The sequence below is a fragment of the Rhamphochromis sp. 'chilingali' genome (assembly GCF_963969265.1).
Source record: "Rhamphochromis sp. 'chilingali' genome assembly, chromosome: 22".
In the NCBI taxonomy this organism is placed as follows: domain Eukaryota; kingdom Metazoa; phylum Chordata; class Actinopteri; order Cichliformes; family Cichlidae; genus Rhamphochromis; species Rhamphochromis sp. 'chilingali'.
Window position 1 is genome coordinate 9,926,716 of NC_137950.1, and position 18,762 is coordinate 9,945,477.

The window sequence follows — 18,762 nt, forward strand, 5'->3', positions numbered from 1 at the left end:
TCTTTCTCAATCTAATAGTAGTCTAACACATGACTTTATTTGTTTGCCTGAAAATAACAAAGCTGTGACAGAAGTGAACAGCAGTATCACCTAAAAGAGCATTTTAACATCTCCACCTACGTTGGCAAAATGATCTTTTCCTGCTCACGGTTTATACCAAATACACGGCAGGCATCATGACTCAGTGTGATTTGTGCTCCGCGGCCTTACTGAGATGAATACAGCAAATGACAATTAAGACAAAACCTGTAAAGTCTTTTGCAATCAAGGAAAAACCCATTATCACTATTGAATACTTAAGACTAGCTTATTCTGCGTGATCTTCTTCTTTTTCATTTATTTATTTGTATTTCATTCTTTTGTCCAGTTGAATGCAGTCAGATTTCAAGGAGATTCGTTATTTGTTCTTGTGGCAAAACTCGTCTCTGCTCCACTGCAGCTTTGCTGTCTTTGCTGTTGTCTTGTGGTTGTCATGGCAACTGAAAAGTAAATTTGATACAATTTTGAAACATTCAATAAATGTTGACAAATTACCTATAGAACGCGTCAGTTGTTCCCTGACAGACAGCACTGTTGTCTCTGGCAGTGGTAGTCACTGGTAAAACAAGCTTTTTTTTTTTCACTGATTGTAAGCCAGCTGTCTCCTAATTGGTTCTCTCTTACAAATGCAAGGTTTAAACAGCAAGTAGGTTGGGCTTGTGAGCTCATGCTCAGTTTCTCAGACCAAATTGGTTATATCCACTCTCATGACCTTATAGAGCATGAAAGATGTGCCGTAACAGTACATCTACTGTATTGTATTGAGGAAGAGAAATCATAATACTGCCCCTTTAATTTCAATCATTGTTACAAACCGATAAAGTGACAAACTCAAGTTTAAATGGCAGACGCTTGTAAAAGTGGGCTGCAACCTCAGTAGGGCTGGGTATCGTCACTGATTTCTAGAATTGATTCGATTCCGATTCACAAGGTCCTGAATCGATTCGATCCACGATTCGATTTGAATCTGGGAAATTTTGCCTCAGACAGTCAGAAATATTATAACTCAGATCAGTACATTTACATATTTTTGTATCTATAAAAAGGAAGCTGACACGTTCCAGACTTTATCAAAGGTGTGAGCATCACAGCAGATGCCTTTGTGTCAAAGTAGCTGAAGATAAAACACAGAAAAACATGAAGGTGATTTTCCTGGCCTGGGATTTTATAAAAATATTCTGCAGTACATCAAAAACGAAAGAAAACCATTAATCAACTTATGAACATTACCTCTGAAGTTACAGCGGTTTTATTAGAGACACAGCATTTTGCATTTTGTTTAATTTTAAAAAGTTTAAATTTGTTCAAAAGCCTATTGAACGGCAGAAATTAGGTTTTCTTTTCGGAAGTAAGTAAAAGTTAAAAAAAACATCGTCCGACAGCGCTGTAAACAGCGGTAGACTTGCGCGTAACAAGCAAGCGAATGATGCAGAAAACAGATTTTGGGGATAGACGGGAAACTGTTCTTGAAGTACACTGAGAGAGAGAGCGAGCTGTGCATGAAGTGTGATTTTATTGTGGTGGCAGCAAAACAGCAAAAGTCAGAGTGAATTCATGACGATGTTTATGTGAAGCTTAGTTTGGATCTTCTTTTGCTGCTGGTTCGGTCAATATTGTTTGGAGAGAGATAAAACTAACAGCTTTAGAATCAGCGCAAAAAGGGCGTAAACACAAAGCGCGGACCCGCCGAAACATCGGAATCAGCGAGCTGTCGGCTTTCAGCCCCGAGCGTGTCCGTGCCGTCGGGTGAGAAAGGCGACATCTCACGAAGTCTGATGCGCGCTTTGTGTTTACGTCTTTGTGCAGAAGCCGTGTTCCTGCTCTCATTTACAGTTTTAAATGTTAGGTGGTTGTCAAAATTTTGTGACGTTTCACCTGAGATTCTGAAATTTTGGGCAAAATAAATTTATATAAAAAAATCGATTCAGGATTTTAATGAATCGATATCACGTTCTCCAAGCCAGAATCGATTTTAATCGATGAATCGATTATTAAAACCCACCCCTAAACCTCAGTCGATTTCACCTAGTTGAAGAAAAACTTAAATGAGAAACAGAGTTGTTGTCCTCACAGCCAGCAAAGACCGCAGCCAACCAGCATCAGAACTACTGTGTAAATGTTTTTCAGTGCCATACATACTCTATAAATAAAGCTGCAATATTTCATTTTTCTTGGTTAAAAACATTTTCTGGCTACTTTCACTGTCACCTTTGTTTGAAATGAGCCTTTCCTGTTGCTCTTTTCACTGTTTTCCTTTGGTAATATTGCAGTTTTCATATACCTTGCCTGGTACGAGAACACAAACCGACTTTGGCATAAAGCTATTTTGTAAAATATTCAGGGAACCACAGATTTAATATCGTCGTCAACACTCTTGTCTTTATTACTCGAGAAATCTCCCCTCTTCTTTATGGCAGTGTGTGGCTTCTAAATGCGATGGGATAAAGTTAATGTATGAAGGTCAGCACTGGAGCAACACTGATGCTCAGCTCACCTGTCAGCCGGCAACGGCGCTCTTTCCAAGTGGCTGTGACAGCAGGTGTCCTCCATACAGCACAGTGTGTGTCACAGCTGTCAGTCTCCTGACAGAGACCTGTCCACAGCGTCCAGCCTGGTTAGGCAGACAGGCTGGGGAACACACACACAGACACACTGGATAGCTTGGCTGTATTTGCATGAACACACGCACGCACACACACGGAATAACATTGTGTCAAGGTTAGTTAGAGCTCATGACATTTGAATAGCAGGGAGGAAGGAGAACACATAGGATGGGAACTAATTTCACCTCCTCTCCCTCCATCATTCCTATCTCTGTTGGAAATTGTCCTGCTGTCCTTATCCATTATGTCTTAACTGGAGTGTGTTTGCCTTTTGTGTGATTTTCATATAAACTGACAATTAATTTTTTGTTTTCTGACTCCTACAATGATGTTTAAATGATTTTACACTGTACATAATTGTGTCCTGCAGAAGAGTGGTCCACGGTTTGATTAATTCAAGTTTTCTTCCTGTGTGTGTGTGTGTGTGTGTGTGTGTGTGTGTGTGTGTGTGTGTGTGTGTGTGTGTGTGTGTGTGTGTGTGTGTGTGTGTGTGTGTGTGTGTGTGTGTGTGTGTGTGTTTTTTAGGTGGCTGAGATGCATGGTGAATTGATAGAGTTTAATGAGCGCCTGTACCGTTTGCTCATGGCCAAAGACCACCTCATAATCCAGATGAGACAGGAGCTCATTGACCTGAGAGGACCGGTGAGTGGCACACAGCAACAGACGCATCCTGTCTCGTCTGATTTCTCTGCGGGTTTTCTCCTTTTCTCTTCTTTGACTTGCCCACTGATTCTGTTTGATTTTCATTTCTACTTGGTCCTGTTTGTTTGTCCATCCCTCGGTTCATTTTCCCCAACAGTCGGCGGCGTCAATAATAGTTATCTTCTTTCTTATTTTCTGTTGGTGAGATTTGATTTTCTCCGGGAGACTTTCTCCTGATCTTGATGGCTATTGATGTTAATTAGTATTTAGTATTTATTTATTTATTGTCATTGTCAAGAACAATGAAATTGCGTTTGGGGCTTCCATACAACCCAAAAAAAAGAAGAAAATAATAAATATCCCTTAAAACCCAAGTGTACATATTTAACCCAGTGTGACTCCAATGCAATAAGACAATCCTTAGCAATAATGTTCGTAGAAATTCAGACAAAGACCTGAGAAACATGACAAAATACAACAATGCAACCCATTCAATATTATTGTACTGTGAGATATGATATCAGATATGATAGTTATCTATTTAAGAAAGAGGGGGGGGCAGGAGGGGGAAGAGAATAAAGATATGATGCACCAATGCAGACCAGTTCATTGCTATTAAGAAGTTGGATATGGTTATTGTCCGTGAGAGGGGGGCAGAGAGTTCAGGAGCCTCACAGCCTGTGGATACAGGCTGTTGGCCAGTCTGGATGTTCTGGCCTGTATAGACCTGTACCTTCTCCCTGAGGGCAGCAGATGGACAAGGTGGCGCGCAGGGTGATGTTGGTCCCGCAGGATACTGTGCACCCTCCTCAGACAGCGAGTGGGGAAGATATTACTGATCTCTGGCAGACTTGTTCCAATAATTCTGCCAGCTTCTTTCACCACCCGCTGGAGTGCTTGCTGATCGGCCTTGGTGCAGCTGGGGAACCACACTAGAAATCCATACGTCAGAACGCTGCTGATGGCACAGTTGTAGAAGTTCAACATCAGAGATCTGGGAATGTGTGCGCTCCGCAGTCTCCTCAGGTAGTAGAGGCGCTGTTGGGCCTTCCGTACAACTGAGGTGATATGGTTGCCCCAGGACAGGTCCTCGGTCACAGTTACCCCCAAGAATTTAAAACTGCTCACCCTCTCCACCGCCTCACTGCCAATGAAGAGAGGCAGATGGTTGTTATGACCCCTCTTCCGGAAATCTACAATGATCTCCTTGGTCTTTTTGGTGTTTAAGACCAAGTTATTGTCGTGGCACCATGACTCTAGTTGTTGCACCTCTGTCCTATAGTTTGTCTCATCATTGTTGGATATAAGTCCGAGCACTGTGGTGTCATCTGCAAACTTAACAATGAGATTGGACGCGCAGGAGGAAATACAGTCATGGGTGAAGAGAGTGTATAGCAGAGGGCTCAGAACACACCCCTGAGGGGCACCGGTGTTCACCACAAGGGTGGAAGAGGTGTTCTTACCCACTCTGACACTCTGTCTACGGTTAGTGAGGAAGTCCACAATCCAGTTGCACAGAGAGGAGTTAAGTCCCAGTTGGTGGAGTTTGGGACGGAGTTTGTATGGCCGGATGGTATTAAAAGCCGAGCTGTAGTCTACAAAGAGGAGCCGTGCATAGGTGTTCCTGTGTTCCAAGTGCTTCAGTAATGTGTGCAGCACTGTGGCGATCGCATCCTCGGTTGACCGGTTCTCCCTGTATGCAAACTGGTGCGAGTCCAGGGATGGTGGAAAAGCAGCTCTGATGTGTTTAATGACCAGTCTCTCCAGGCATTTGGCGGGAATGGGGGTGAGTGCCACAGGTCTGAAATCGTTCAGACATGTGACATTTGACTGTTTTGGGATGGGAACGATGGTTGCTGCTTTGAAACAGGATGGTACCAGTGAACAGGACAGCGAGGTGTTATATATAGAGGTGAAGACGTCCGCCAGGTCCGCAGCACAGTCTTTTAGCACCCGGCCCAGCACTCCATCCGGCCCGGCCGCCTTCCTGGTGTTAATGCTCCGGAACACACGCCTCAGCTCATGAGTGCTCAGGACCGGAGCAGGGTCGGTTGAGGGGAGAGGGGACAGGACAGGGTCGGTGTTCTCCCTATCAAAACGGGCATAAAAGAGATTTAGATCCTCAGCCAGAGTAGAACTGTCGGCTGAGGGTGATGGTGTTCTTCTTTTGTAGTCCGTGATAGCCCTGATGCCCTCCCAGACCTGCCTTGGGTTTGTGTTGTTCTCAAACCTGGCCTCGATACGCCTCCTGTGCTGCTGCTTGGCAGTCTTGATGCCTCTTCTCAGGTTGGCCCTGGCAGCACTGTATGCCTCCTGGTCCCCGGATTTGAAAGCGTTGTTCCTTGTTCGAATAAGTTGTTGAACTCCGTGTGTCATCCACACACGGAATCGTTTCCAAGTTGTTACATTGTCCACACAGAAACAGATGTAGTCCAAGACAGTGGAGGTGTAACTGTCCAATGCGACACGATTGTCAGTGTCCTGCACCTTGAATACATCCCAGTCTGTGCAGTGGAAACAGTCCTGAAGCATCGGAATAGCGTCCTGCGGCCATGTTCTCACGGTTTTGGTTGTAATCCCAGTGCTCTTGATTTTTTGTGTGTATATTGGGTGTAGCAGAAGGGAGAGATGGTCTGACAGACCCAGGTGGGGATAAGCCTGGGCTCTGTACGCATTCGCCATGTTGGTGTACACCTGGTCCAACGTTCTATCTCCTCTGGTAGCACACTTCACATTACGGTGGAAATTGTGAAGTACAGATTTCAGGTCCGCGTGGTTAAAATCCCCAGCCGCAATAAAGACACTGTCCGGGTGTGCTACCAGGCTGTTATTGATGCTGCTGCTCAATTGTGCTAACGCTAGCTTAGCATTAGCATCTGGTGGAATGTAAACAGCGCAGATGTAAACGGCAGAAAATTCCCGAGGGAGATAGAATGGACGGCACTTTAACACCAACAGTTCTACCTCTGTACTGCACAGTCTTTCCGTTACCGTGACGTTCGTGCACCAAAGGTTGTTAATATAGATGCACAGCCCCCCGCCAGTCTTCTTACCCGAGTCCGCAGACCTGTCGGCTCGATAGGCGGTGCGGCCTGCTAGATCGATAGCCGCATCGGGAATGGCGCTGTCCAGCCAGGTTTCAGTGAAAATCATGCACGAACAGTTATTAAAAGTCCGTCGAGTGGCGATCTGCAGTCGTATTTCATCCAGTTTGTAACGGATTGAACGGGCGTTGGAGAGGAATATGATCGGGAGTGGTGGTTTAAACGGACTAGTCTTTAGCCGTGCCCACAGGCCTCCCCGCTTGCCTCTCTTCTGCCTCCGATCGCAACGTCTCCTCCTGCGGCTTGCTGTTTCGGGTAGCCCCGGGGGTTGCTTAACGATCTCCGGGGGGATGAGATACTCGGATGTTAGTTGAAGATCTCCACGGCTTAGTTGTAGTAGATAATCTCTGTTGTATTGAAGTAACCCCAGACTGTGTGAAATAATACACAGTACCACCAAAAGTGCAAAAGTGTAGGAGCTCCGGGCCGCTGCGTCTGTGCGCGCCGCCATCTAAGTATCCATTGTTCTTGTTAGACAGTACACAGACAGAGCTACTTTTTCTCACTACTTTCTACACTAACAAGAAAAACGCACAGATTACCAACGTCTGGTCATGCTCTGGAGAGCCTAAAGCTGTCTAGACGTGCACACACACAGCCTGCCCACAGTTTGAGTTGGTATAGCTTCAGTGAAGGGAGCCCCAGGTAGCAGATAGGAGCTCTTATCCCTGAGCTTCAGCCCTGCTGTACTGGACTCCTGTGGGCGTGTGTGTGTTTTGTGCATGTCCATCTCTGTTTCCTAAGTGCTCCGTGCTTGCTACAACTCAGAGCTGCTGCAGACAGCCAAACCAGGGTCGCTGCCTCACTGATCCCTTTCTTGGTCTTGCTCATCTATTACCTTCTCTCTGTGCGTGCGTGCGTGTGTGTGTGTGTGTGTGTGTGTGTGTTTGATGAAAGCCTGGAGGCTGGCGGCCCAATTGCACTGGCTGTGGTGACAGTGTTTTTGCTCAGGTTTAGATAGGCTCTCTGGGAAATCTGAATAGCTGACATGCCAGCTCTGGGAGAGACAGGTTGGGGGAAGACACACAAGCTATCATATTCCCAACACTTCAGGCGACATTACATTAACTTGCATTGATTCCCTGGAGACTTACCCTAACCTTAGATATAAGCACTACTCACCCAACCATAACCTTATCAAAACCAAGCTGTCGCACCGTGAAATTTGATGATTTTTGTTACGGGCTCTTGCTTTATCCCAGCAACATGATTTTCTAAACAGATTTAGACACCCCCCCCCCCCCCCCCCCCCCACACACACACACACACACACACACACACACACACACACACACACACACACACACACACACACACACAACATGAGTAACACAAGTACACTCACTCTCTTTCTCAATTCGATTGACTTCATTTCTCGAGGCTTTTATTGGCATGAAAGTGTCAAGAGACAAAATTGCCAAAGCATCAAAATGTAATTTGTCTGAGTGTTTGGACATTGCACAATAGCAGTAAATTGAATAGTATTAGAAGTTTAAGATTGATTACATAGTAATTACACACTGTATGTATGAATTGCAGGAACATCCTGCGTGTATGGATGCATGGGTATGCTGTGTATATCTTGGTTATTCGTTTCGCATGTTGATACATATTGTTGGGCAGGGGCAGTTGCTGTCTCCTTTCTTTCCCACGGCCATGTACACACATACTCTTTCTCATCCACAAGGCCAACATGTAGCACGTTTAATGTGGTTACTTCACCAACCTGGAGGCATGCATGCTTGATGAATACATACACAGGGAACACACTGGTGTAGGGATCACTGGTAGATGGATTCAGTGTTTTTTTGTGCGTATCTGATAACATATTTGTGCAGGAGTTTGTCCTGTATTTGAAATGAAAGTCCTCCTTTTGTTTGTTCCCTGCTCTTTAGCGTTCTTCCTCTCATTCATTTTTTTTCCAGGTTCCAGGTGATTTAAGCCAGACGTCAGATGACCCTAGCCTGTCAGATTTTGAGACGTAAGAACATTTCTCTATATCCCCCGTCCAACGCATCTTTCTCTCACCCCTTTCTATCCTCTCATAGTTTGATGTCTCTCACCCCTTTTTCTCCCTTTGCACTGTTTCCTCTGAGTTTACAACTAAATTAGATTTTCAGGTGTTTTACCAGAGTGAACTGCAAACAATGGTAGCTGTCCAAACACAGTGCTGACATACTGTTAATGTTGCCGCTGCTCGGGATAATGATGATGATAATGAAGACGGCGGTGAGAACTGTTTGTTGTTTGTGTCACTCAGGGCTCATCGCGCTCTCATCAACGTATGGATCCCCTCTGTGTTCCTGCAAGGCAGAGCTGCCAACGCCTACCACGTCTATCAGGTACACACAGCCACATTAATATCTCTGTCTGAGCCACGCGTTGTGTTTACCAGGCAAAACGAGTCATTTCATCAAAATATACCGATTTAAACATTGACTTTGATGTCTGATGTACAGACTGCTGTAGTTATAAGACAAAAATAACGTTTTAATTGGAATAGAAACGGTGGAAGGAAGTAATGGACAGAACAAGAAGTTAAAAGTTCATGGAGGCACAGAGCGAAGGAACAAAATGAGAAAGCTCTGAAATAATTACACATTCGCTCACGTGAGCATTAATAGCTCATCATCTGTTTTTATTCAAATTGTTTTGTTTGAAAGTTTTTTAATACCTAAAAATCTGTTTTCATTGGTTTGTGCCTGCCATACAAGAGTACTAGAAAAAAATACACTGAAATTAATAAAAACTGAACAGAAACGAGTAAATCCACCGCGGAAACAAAAAGTGAAAAGGAAATAAAAATAAAAACTAGTCAGAAAATACAAAACTGTAACAACTCTAACAGTCCATAACAGAAACGAATGCTTCAGCTGGGATTCGTTGACCACATAAATCAATACTGTGCCTCATCAGAAAGAGGGGGAGATGACTAAGGTAGAAGCTGGCATACATCAGGAAAAAAATCGCATAGTTCACATTTTTGTTGAAACTAATTATCCGATGAATCTGGGATCATTTCTAATGTTGGTACATGGTGGGCGTCTGTACCGGATATCAATCTAACATGGTCCTGGCTTCATCATCATCACATCTGAACTCCATCTTCAGGAACATAAAGTTACTGAGCTTCTGCAATCATACATACGAGTATAAATCCTGTGACAAATTCAACCTGTGAGTTGCTCTTTAAGCTTAGAAAAGGTTTGTCTAGAAACGCCAAGAAATAAAAGGCTAGCTGTCGCTTTTTTTGGGGGGCAGTCTGTGCTCCAAGATGGCTGTGTGTCCCTCGTCATCGATTGGTGCCCTGCCAGAACTGTTGCAGACCTAAATAAGTCCCAGAATGCTCACTGCGCTTCCCACTCGAGCCTGCCATTTCTGAGTTTGCAATCAAGTTTGGTCAGAACTTTAAGCGTTTACACCGATAATAATAAAGCAACTCCACTTAACTAAAATAGTGTTTCCAGAGCTCTGTGCCAGGTACTTATCTAAGTAAGGTGTGTTGGGAACTGGACTCGAGAGCAGCTTAACAAACCGAACTGCTGCTGCTTCTTGTATCTGTCAAGTTATCGAGCAAAGTAGACAACGGCACCTCATTCCCTCTGTGGCTGCTTTACTGTGTCTGTCACATTAACAAGGTGTTACACCTCAGCTCTCTCGCCGTGGCTGTCCCCTGCTTCCCCCATGTGAGACAGAAACACACACATACTCAGACATTAAGTCCCATGGTTGAGCTTCATCAGACAGACAAACTCACACACACACACACACCTGCCTGCTCAGGTGTTTACACAAACCTGCACTATTGGAGATGAGACAAAAACTGATGCGCACACACACACACAAGTGCTGCTACAGTGGACACCTTCTTCACGCTGCACAAATACACCTGTCAGACAGAAAAGTGCATGTGTGTACACACTGGTATTATCTGCTCTGTAGCCAGGAGGTACAGCTGTAATGTTAGTCAGTGAAAACCATATGGGACAGGAAGAGACAGTGACACATCCTTAGCTGTAACGGATAGGCAGGAGTGACTGGCTACCATCTCAGCTTGGCTCAACTTATACATAATAGATGTAAATTCCCAATTCAGGACTCAAACTTTTAGCTGTGTGACATCTTTTTGAGCCAGACTGTCTCCGTCCTCTCAGCAGGACTGATGCGCGACAAAGGCAAATGAGACGCATTGTTTTAATTTCTCTCCTACCCGCTCGCAGCTTCACGCCGCACGGGGCAGGGCCTTTATTCTGCATTATGCATGCACAGTAATAAATGTACCACCAAACACATGATGGCAATAATTTAGAATTATCATTTGCTGCTAGTAAAATGCTCAGTGGAAAGTGGCCCACATTCAAACTGCTGTGCAGTGTTGGGTGAAGTGAGTCGTTCAATGCAGTTGGTAACTTTTATATTCGGGTGACTGCTTTGTAATTGTGCTCCCATAAAGGCAGGTTGTTGTTTTTTTTTTGCCAGAAATAATTACAGACTGTTAAGCACTACACCCAGTTTGAGCCTCTCGTTTCTGGATATATTGTTCAACAAACAATAAAAAAAGTCGTAGTCTTTACGAGAGTCTAAAGATATTTTTTTTTGCCTGTGGGAATCCCACGCTTTCAACTGAATGCGATGTAATGGTTGGTTAAAAGTAGGTGAACCGCACACAGGCATGTACAGCGCTGCAGGCAATTATTAGCATCCACCTGCAGTTGCGGATTTATGGATGGACTCCAGTATTGAAGCTGAGCATTTTCCATGTGTTGTGCTAATTTAGCCTAATTTCTCCATCTGAAAAATGGTCTCTGAGAGACTACTGTCCAGCCCTGGAGCTGGTTTAAAGCACAACCCATCTGGTGTATTGGATACTTCCATTCACAGAGCTATATTCGTCTAATGGCTCCCTGTGGAAACGGCTTTTGTTCTTAGACAGGTTAATGGATGGCCAAGGTTACTGGAGTCATTGTTGTTAAGGTGAGGCTGTTGTGGTGATTGAACACTGAGCCAACAGTCTTAAAGACCTGAGGGTATCATGAGGAAATGGCAGGGGTCTCTTTAAATTACCCTCAAGCGAGTGCAAAGATTTTTTTGGGTCTTTTTTTCCTTCATTGTTGCACTCGCGCACACACTCATATGCTTGCAAAATTGAACCAATGATGCGAGCAATGAGCCATAGCCAAAGCTGGCTTTTGTAAGGCTTGGAGAGTGAATGGGATTTCAGAAGCCTGAGCCCGAGTTAGGTCACGGCAACCTTGTGGTGAAAATAAGCTCGCTAGGAGCTCTATACTGCTGCTAAACCCATCCAGAGAGGTGGAAGCGCTGATCTAACCATCGCATCTCATAGCGCGTCTGCCTCCTTGCTTCATTCTCACCGTCCTCCTTTTCAGCCTGCATATCTGTCTCACTCCCCCTGCCAGATTGCATACCATTATGACAGGGGTAAGCCTACTTGTACTCCATTTTCGTCTTTGCATGTCCTCAGAGCCCCTTTTTCCCCCCTCCAAGATTTCTAAAATGACTTCCATCTGAAGTGTGGTACGGCCATTGGACAGACAGACAGAGATGAAGAGAGAGACTGATGGATTTGCTCCATTATAAGTTGGGTTCTGCTCTTTGTGCGCCTCTGGGCCTTTATTCTTCCATCATTCCGTCCCTTTACTTTCCCCTTCTGAACTCATAATGAGAGAATTATACCGGCCGTGGCAAATCACTGACTCGCTCCCACACAATCCCAACAATAGAGGCTATTAAAAGAGAATGAGAGAACGCATGGTTTGCACACCGGCAGCGAGCACAAGCGGTGATTTCTGTGTGCGCGTGAACGTCTGTGCTTTTCATTACCTGTGTATCCTGGACCAGCATTGTGTTGTGAAAAGAGCATCAGTCAGAGGCTGATGAGGAACTCTCCTCCAAAGAAGTGTCTGTGCTGGCTGCTTGTGTGTTATGGGATCCTTGTGCTTGCAACAAGGCTGTCAGCGAAAAGTAGAAGAAACAAACACTCTGGGAAAGACATCTTAGAACTAAATGTAAGGTATTTGCCTCTGGAGATGGCGGTGTCAGTGGTTTGGTAAATTGGTCCGCCACTTTTTGTCTGCGGCTTTCATTGGACTGTTTTTTCTTTTCTTTTTTTTTGTAATGGAGAGACTGCTGTTACATTTAACAATGCCAGATACATCAGAGTAGACGGATTAAAACGTGTGGACCCAGGCAACCAAATACCTGCAAAACTAATGGCGCACCTTTGTCATTGCTGAAAGCACTAACTTTGTGGATTCTTCACTGGTTGCCTAGTTACGGGTCCTGACCAAGAAATGTTCAGGGACATAACACCCTATTGATCTTTCAATTCAAAAAAAGTTACTGTGCCTTTTGGAGATATTACTTAGGCCAGATAAAATAAGTGTTGTTGTTTTCAATGCAGTTCCACAAATTAATCTAATAGGATGTAATAAAGATGTGTCATGATGGGTCAGGGTATGAGAGCAGGGGCTATAGAGAAATAACAAATTCATCGCATGCATTGCATTGGGACATTCTGACAATCATATTTGTTCTCTTGCAGTCTGTTGTGCAATCTGTAAGGTATCAGATGATGCAACGTGCTGCACACTACGACTGTGCCATACTATGCCTCTTTTTGCAATAAAGTTTTTAACACATCATTTTCATGGCAAAGTGTGACAAGAGTGAAGCTGGGAAGCTTTTAGCCTTAGGTTAGGCGCCATAGCTCATTTTTTGCTCACATACAATAAAAGATAAAAGCCTTGTGCCATTTAGCTCAAAAGTATTTTATGTTATTTCTTGTCAGACACTCTAAAGTAGTCCTGCTGAGAAGCTTACTGCTGTGCTGCTGTCTGATGGGAGCTTTCAGTTTGTTGATTATGAGGCGTCATACCTGTGGTGTAGATGAAAGATATGCTCTTTGTATCACAGCAGCATTTACCTATGATAAAGTTTTATCTGCTAACAAAGCAGAAACGGGTATTATCATCATGAGCTGACTTTTTTTTCAGTAAAGCAATAACTTCAGTAAATTTGCATGGGCTGTGACATATAATTGCGAAAGCTAGTCTGGGACCTTTCCAACCAAAATGCTGAAAATGGGAAGTTACACCTCAGTTTACATCAAAAGAAGGAGAAAAGTTGCATAAAAGGAGCTTTTTAAACACCACTTTTGTAACTCCAAAGGCAAGAAGATTCTTAAGTTGTTTTTTTTTCTTGGGGTTTTAGCTGGAAATAGTCCAACAAATGCACCGTTCACTTCAAAGTTTTTGAATATAGCCCCTCATCATCTTCCTTTCCAAATCTCTTTTTAAAAATTGCTCTTTCTGCTTTCCTCTCCTTTGCTTTATTATCTATCTGTTGTTCTTTTTATTTTCATCAGTCTTGCTGTTTTACTTTTCCTCCAATTACTATTTTTCTCCTTTACTGGTTTAATCCTCTTTCACCTATTAATTTTCTATTCATTGATTCTAGTGCTGCTGAAGTCCAGGACAAAATGCTTGGGATCTTTCCACCTCCACAGCAATTTGATACTAATGCATCATAATTTTAAACTCATACAACTTCCCAGATGAGACAAAGATAACATGAACAGGGGGGACAGCAAACTGACAAAACTGCAAAGTAGATGCACAGATGCCTACATCTGTGCGTCCATCCATAAACTCAAACACAATCCAGGCATCAAGAACAAATGTAACATCCTGTAGTTTGAAGTGAGTCCAATGGAAAATGCTGGAGTTGAGAGCTGGTGTCTCCAGTCCGTGTTAGCCGTTTTGCATATAGATTCAATAGATATACAGTATCTGCACATACAAGAGGAGCACGTCTCTTTGATCAGCCAAATGCTGCACCTATAATTGCAGTGCTGAAAACTCAGTTATGCTAATCTGACTGGAAACATCTACTGTTCTCTTCTTTCGTCTGTCCCTCACACTGTTGCTCTTTTTCCACAAAACGGCATTAAATTATGTATGAAATATATTTTTTGCAAGCAGCGAGGCTGTGCGAGTGTGTGTGTGTGTGTGTGTGTGTGCGTGTGTGTGTGTGTGTGCGTGTGTGTGCGCGTGTATACACTCTAAGCCATCAGAGGTAATTTTATTCAGCAGAAGGTTCTGCCTGCTTCAGAGGTCTTGTGTATTTCTTGAGCTCAAGATAATAAGAAGAGGGTGTGATGGAGATGAGGTGTAGACTGTACACACCATAAGAAATGAGAAATAGTGTTGCTCTTTTTTTCTTTTTCTTTTTTTTTCCTATTAGTTGGGTAACAGGGAGGCTCGGATTGGGTCCACTGGTCATTGCTGCTCCACTCTCCTGGGTTGAAAAGCTGTTTTGCAGTTAAATTTACAGGCTTCTTTTCCTGAGAAGTTTTTAAACAGACCATAGCTAGTTAAAACTGCTTGAGCTACAAAGCTTGCTTTGCCATTTATGGCAACTGGAACTAATAAAACAGATCTCAAATGTCAGCAGATAAACAGCAACGATAATGCAGACACAACAATGCTAGACACTCAAAACATCGGTAAGTAAATATAACCTTACCTGCTTTGTATGGAACGCCAGGACTGCCATAATGAATTAATTAAATACACCATTAAATAATTAATTAAATGTGGCAATAATTAATTAAAATTGGAATTAATTAATTAAATAAATAGTTATGACACATGTAATTAATTAATTATTGACACATTTAATTAATTATTTATGTATTTCACATTTTAATTAATTATTGACACATTTCATTAATTATTGACACATTTAATTAATTATTTAATGATATATTTATTTATTTCATTTTGGCAGTCCTGACGCCTGGCTCTCATCATGAAATAATTTTATCTGTCAGCCTCACCCATCAAACTCAGGGGACGGGGTTAACGCTGATCGAGTCAAAACCATTGCTTTGGCCTGGTGGCCATTGTTTCTAGCACACAACAACCGGCATGTGGAAGCTAACAGAACTGAACTTTGAAAAACCCTGTTTGTGTGTTACCAAATACCGTTTTAATATTTTTTTAGCCGAGAATGTAGTGGTTTAATCTTCATGTGTCTGGTCGGTTTGTCAAGATACAGCCTCTTTGCAAAAGTGCTTCGATGATTTCGGAGATGTCTGCCCAGTCTCACGGCAAAGCGTGGGATAGACCCGCTCGCCTCGCAAGCAATCCCACCGACAAAGCGCAGGCCCCGGTACACAGCTGTAGTAACCCCCGCTGACTTCTTTTACTGAGGTTATATTTATCGATGTTTTATTTCCTGATGTTCTTATGTGTCCTACGTGTTTCAGTCGCCAATTCTGAATTATAACTAACATTAAAAACATGTTTAAGGAGGAGAGAGAGCAAATAAATCTGTTTAACATCTGATCTTTGGGTTTTTGTTCAGTAATCAGCGTGACCTGTGTATAAACACATAAAAGAGATAACGTTGGTGTTTCCGTCATGTAGTAACTGCTGGCTTTAACTGTACAAAGGTTGTTCGACACTATGAAACACATACAGACTTCATGATGTTCGGCTAATATTTTTATTGTGAATATTAATCATGCTGACCTCGCTCTGTACACCACGCAGCGAGGTCAGCATATCCACGATATCCTCAGCTCCATGAGTTAACACAAAGTTTCCCAGCTGACTATCTAACTGCCAACTATTCCAGAGACGTGAAAATATACAGCATAAAGAAAAGTGTAAGAGACTCAGCAGCAGATTAGAATAACAGTTATACATTTAATAAATCACCAAATGAATCCAAGAAACGAGCAAACCTGTTCCGACAATTTGAATTTGTATTCCCTCAGCTGCAGACTCGCTGCTGTTTAAATGTTTGAAAAGGAAGATTAGATATAAAAAACGTCAAACATAGACTCAGTCTGCCTTCACATTTGATATGAGGCCAGCACGTATAGTGGCCTCAGCAGGCTATTACTGAAATACACATGCTATATCATAAACTATGATATAAACAGGGAGGTCCTATTAACATGTTTAGTTTTAAAGGACACCTTCCTGCCTTTAGTCTCATTCATGAGCAGTATTAGTTTTCTTCTAACATCCAGAAGTCTGCACAATGTGTTTCATAGTTTGTAACAAGCCTTTGACAGGTAAACATAACATGACCGAAAAAGCAAAAAAAAAGCAAAAAAAAAGAGAGAGAGTGTTGACATAAGAAGAGAAAATTCTCTCAATTATGGAGACAGACAAATGGTTCATTTATGTTTGATGTGTGTTTATTCCTCCCTAAATATCGTCGGTGAAGTTCGCCATGCATGTCAGATTTTCCTGCGCATTTTTATACCTCTGCCAACAGAGAGAGAAAAAAAATCACATTCTAACAGACAGCTGGTGCTTAGAATACAGTTGAATAACTATTAAAAAACAGATGATATTTAGATGATAGTTCAGTCTAACACATGTGCCAGTGAACCATTAAACGTCTGTGAAACTATGCAGTTATGAAACGTAACTTTAACCTCAGCCAAACCGATTTGCTCAGTTGTAAATAAAACAGCGAAGTAAACGTGACCCGACAGACAGAACCTGAGTGAATGAAGTCCAGCGTTTAACCACTGAGAGCTAAAACTCAGCTGAGGTTTGAAAGCTGTGTGCCGGTGATTGGACATCAGCCGCTGATAAAGCTGTTCGCCTATAAAGTGCTCTGTAAGGAAACGAGCTCCAGCAGCTCTGCGCTCGGGGAAAACACTATATTTACTTATCTTGTGCAGAAAAATGCGCTGACATTGCGTTATATCGAGCACCGGCTGCCCAGTTAAACTGTGACTATCACCAGGTAACGTAGGCGTGTTTCTTGAATTAGCAGCAGGTGTTAAACAGCTGACAGATGAGGAGGAGGATGCATGCAGGTAAACTGAGGGTCTGTTGAGCTGATCGCTGGTTTCGTGAGAAAAATGTCAGCTCGTTCTTTATGTTACAGAAGCACAGAGACACAAGACCAGGCGGAAAGAGACGATCGTTCGGTGAAAATGAGAATCTGCGAATGCAACATGTGGAACACGGAGAGTGGAATATGTAAACAAACCGGTTAACGTAACCCCCTCGGTGCACTCTGCATGCTAATTGTTAGCAGAGCTAGTGAAATCTCTGAAAACATCTGAGCACTTTTGCAAACATGTTCTATGTTGACAACCTGACCAGACATACGGCGCGACATTCGCGGCTAAAACACTGTTAAAAGTGTAGCTGGTGACAGAAAAACGGGGTATTTTAAAACTACACCACCACCATTGCTGCTTGTGATTTGATCTGCATTCTGGGATAACTGGCTGCCCCAAGTCTACACAAGCAATCGATTTTCTAGGATCGACCTGTTTTGACTTACTTTGCACGGCAACCAATCAAATGTTAGAGAAGCTGCATGGGCAGCGTTAACCCCGCCCCCTGAGTTTGATGGGTGAGGCTGACAGATAAAATTATTTCATGACGAGAGCCAGGCGCCATGACTGCCAAAATGAAATAAATAAATATATCATTAAATAATTAATTAAATGTGTCAATAATTAATTAAATGTGTCAATAATTAATTAATTACATGTGTCAATAATTAATTAAAATGTGAAATACATAAATAATTAATTAAATGTGTCAATAATTAATTAATTACATGTGTCATAACTATTTATTTAATTAATTAATTCCAATTTTAATTAATTATTGCCACATTTAATTAATTATTTAATGGTGTATTTAATTAATTCATTATGGCAGTCCTGGCGTTCCATAGCTTTGTAGTGCACTCAAAGCTAAGTTAAAGTGATGATACCGTTTCCATGCTGCCATCTGCTCCAGCCCTGTGTCTTCCCCCTGCTCTCTCTCAGCTTTCAAGTCCACTTTAAACTGTAACAAAGGCCAGAAAATGCTTAAAAATGATCCCAGAAAATACTGTTGATGGTGATAAATTACAGATTACGGTTGTTAGTTAACTGACCACATCGACTGTTAATCTGATTACAAGGGATGCATCTCTAAAAGTAATATGTAATTATCATTAAGTCCATTAATTTTACTGCAGTTCATTAAAGTTCATTAATTATATTTGTTATTATCTACTTTGTGTATGCTCATCTTCAAGCCTGTTCAAGCAGAGTCTCAATTACAGAAATAGCAGTTACATAAACCTTGTTTAACTTGCTTCTCTCAAAGACTTTAATGTATATAAACTATATAAATCAGCGCATCTGTGAATCTTTGATACGTCCTTGAAACTCTTTCAGATGTGTGCACAGCTGCCTTCAATGGACTGCTATCCCCCAGAGACATGCAAACTGGGAACTGTGTTAACACCTTTAATTTCTGTGTTATCCACTGGATATAGCTAGGAAGACTCATGGCTACTGAGCCGGCATGCCCTACATC

General features: G+C 42.5%; 1 protein-coding gene across 1 annotated transcript in view; it reads left to right on the forward strand.

Moving 5' to 3' along the window:
* snx29 (sorting nexin 29) overlaps window positions 1–18,762 on the forward strand; it is a 150,776-nt gene that overhangs the window by 95,923 nt on the left and 36,091 nt on the right. Inside the window, exons 16-18 of the mRNA XM_080873801.1 lie at window positions 3,168–3,284; window positions 8,314–8,369; window positions 8,649–8,730. Of these exons, the coding sequence (XP_080729927.1) occupies window positions 3,168–3,284; window positions 8,314–8,369; window positions 8,649–8,730 (255 nt within the window). The remainder of the gene's footprint in view (window positions 1–3,167; window positions 3,285–8,313; window positions 8,370–8,648; window positions 8,731–18,762) is intronic.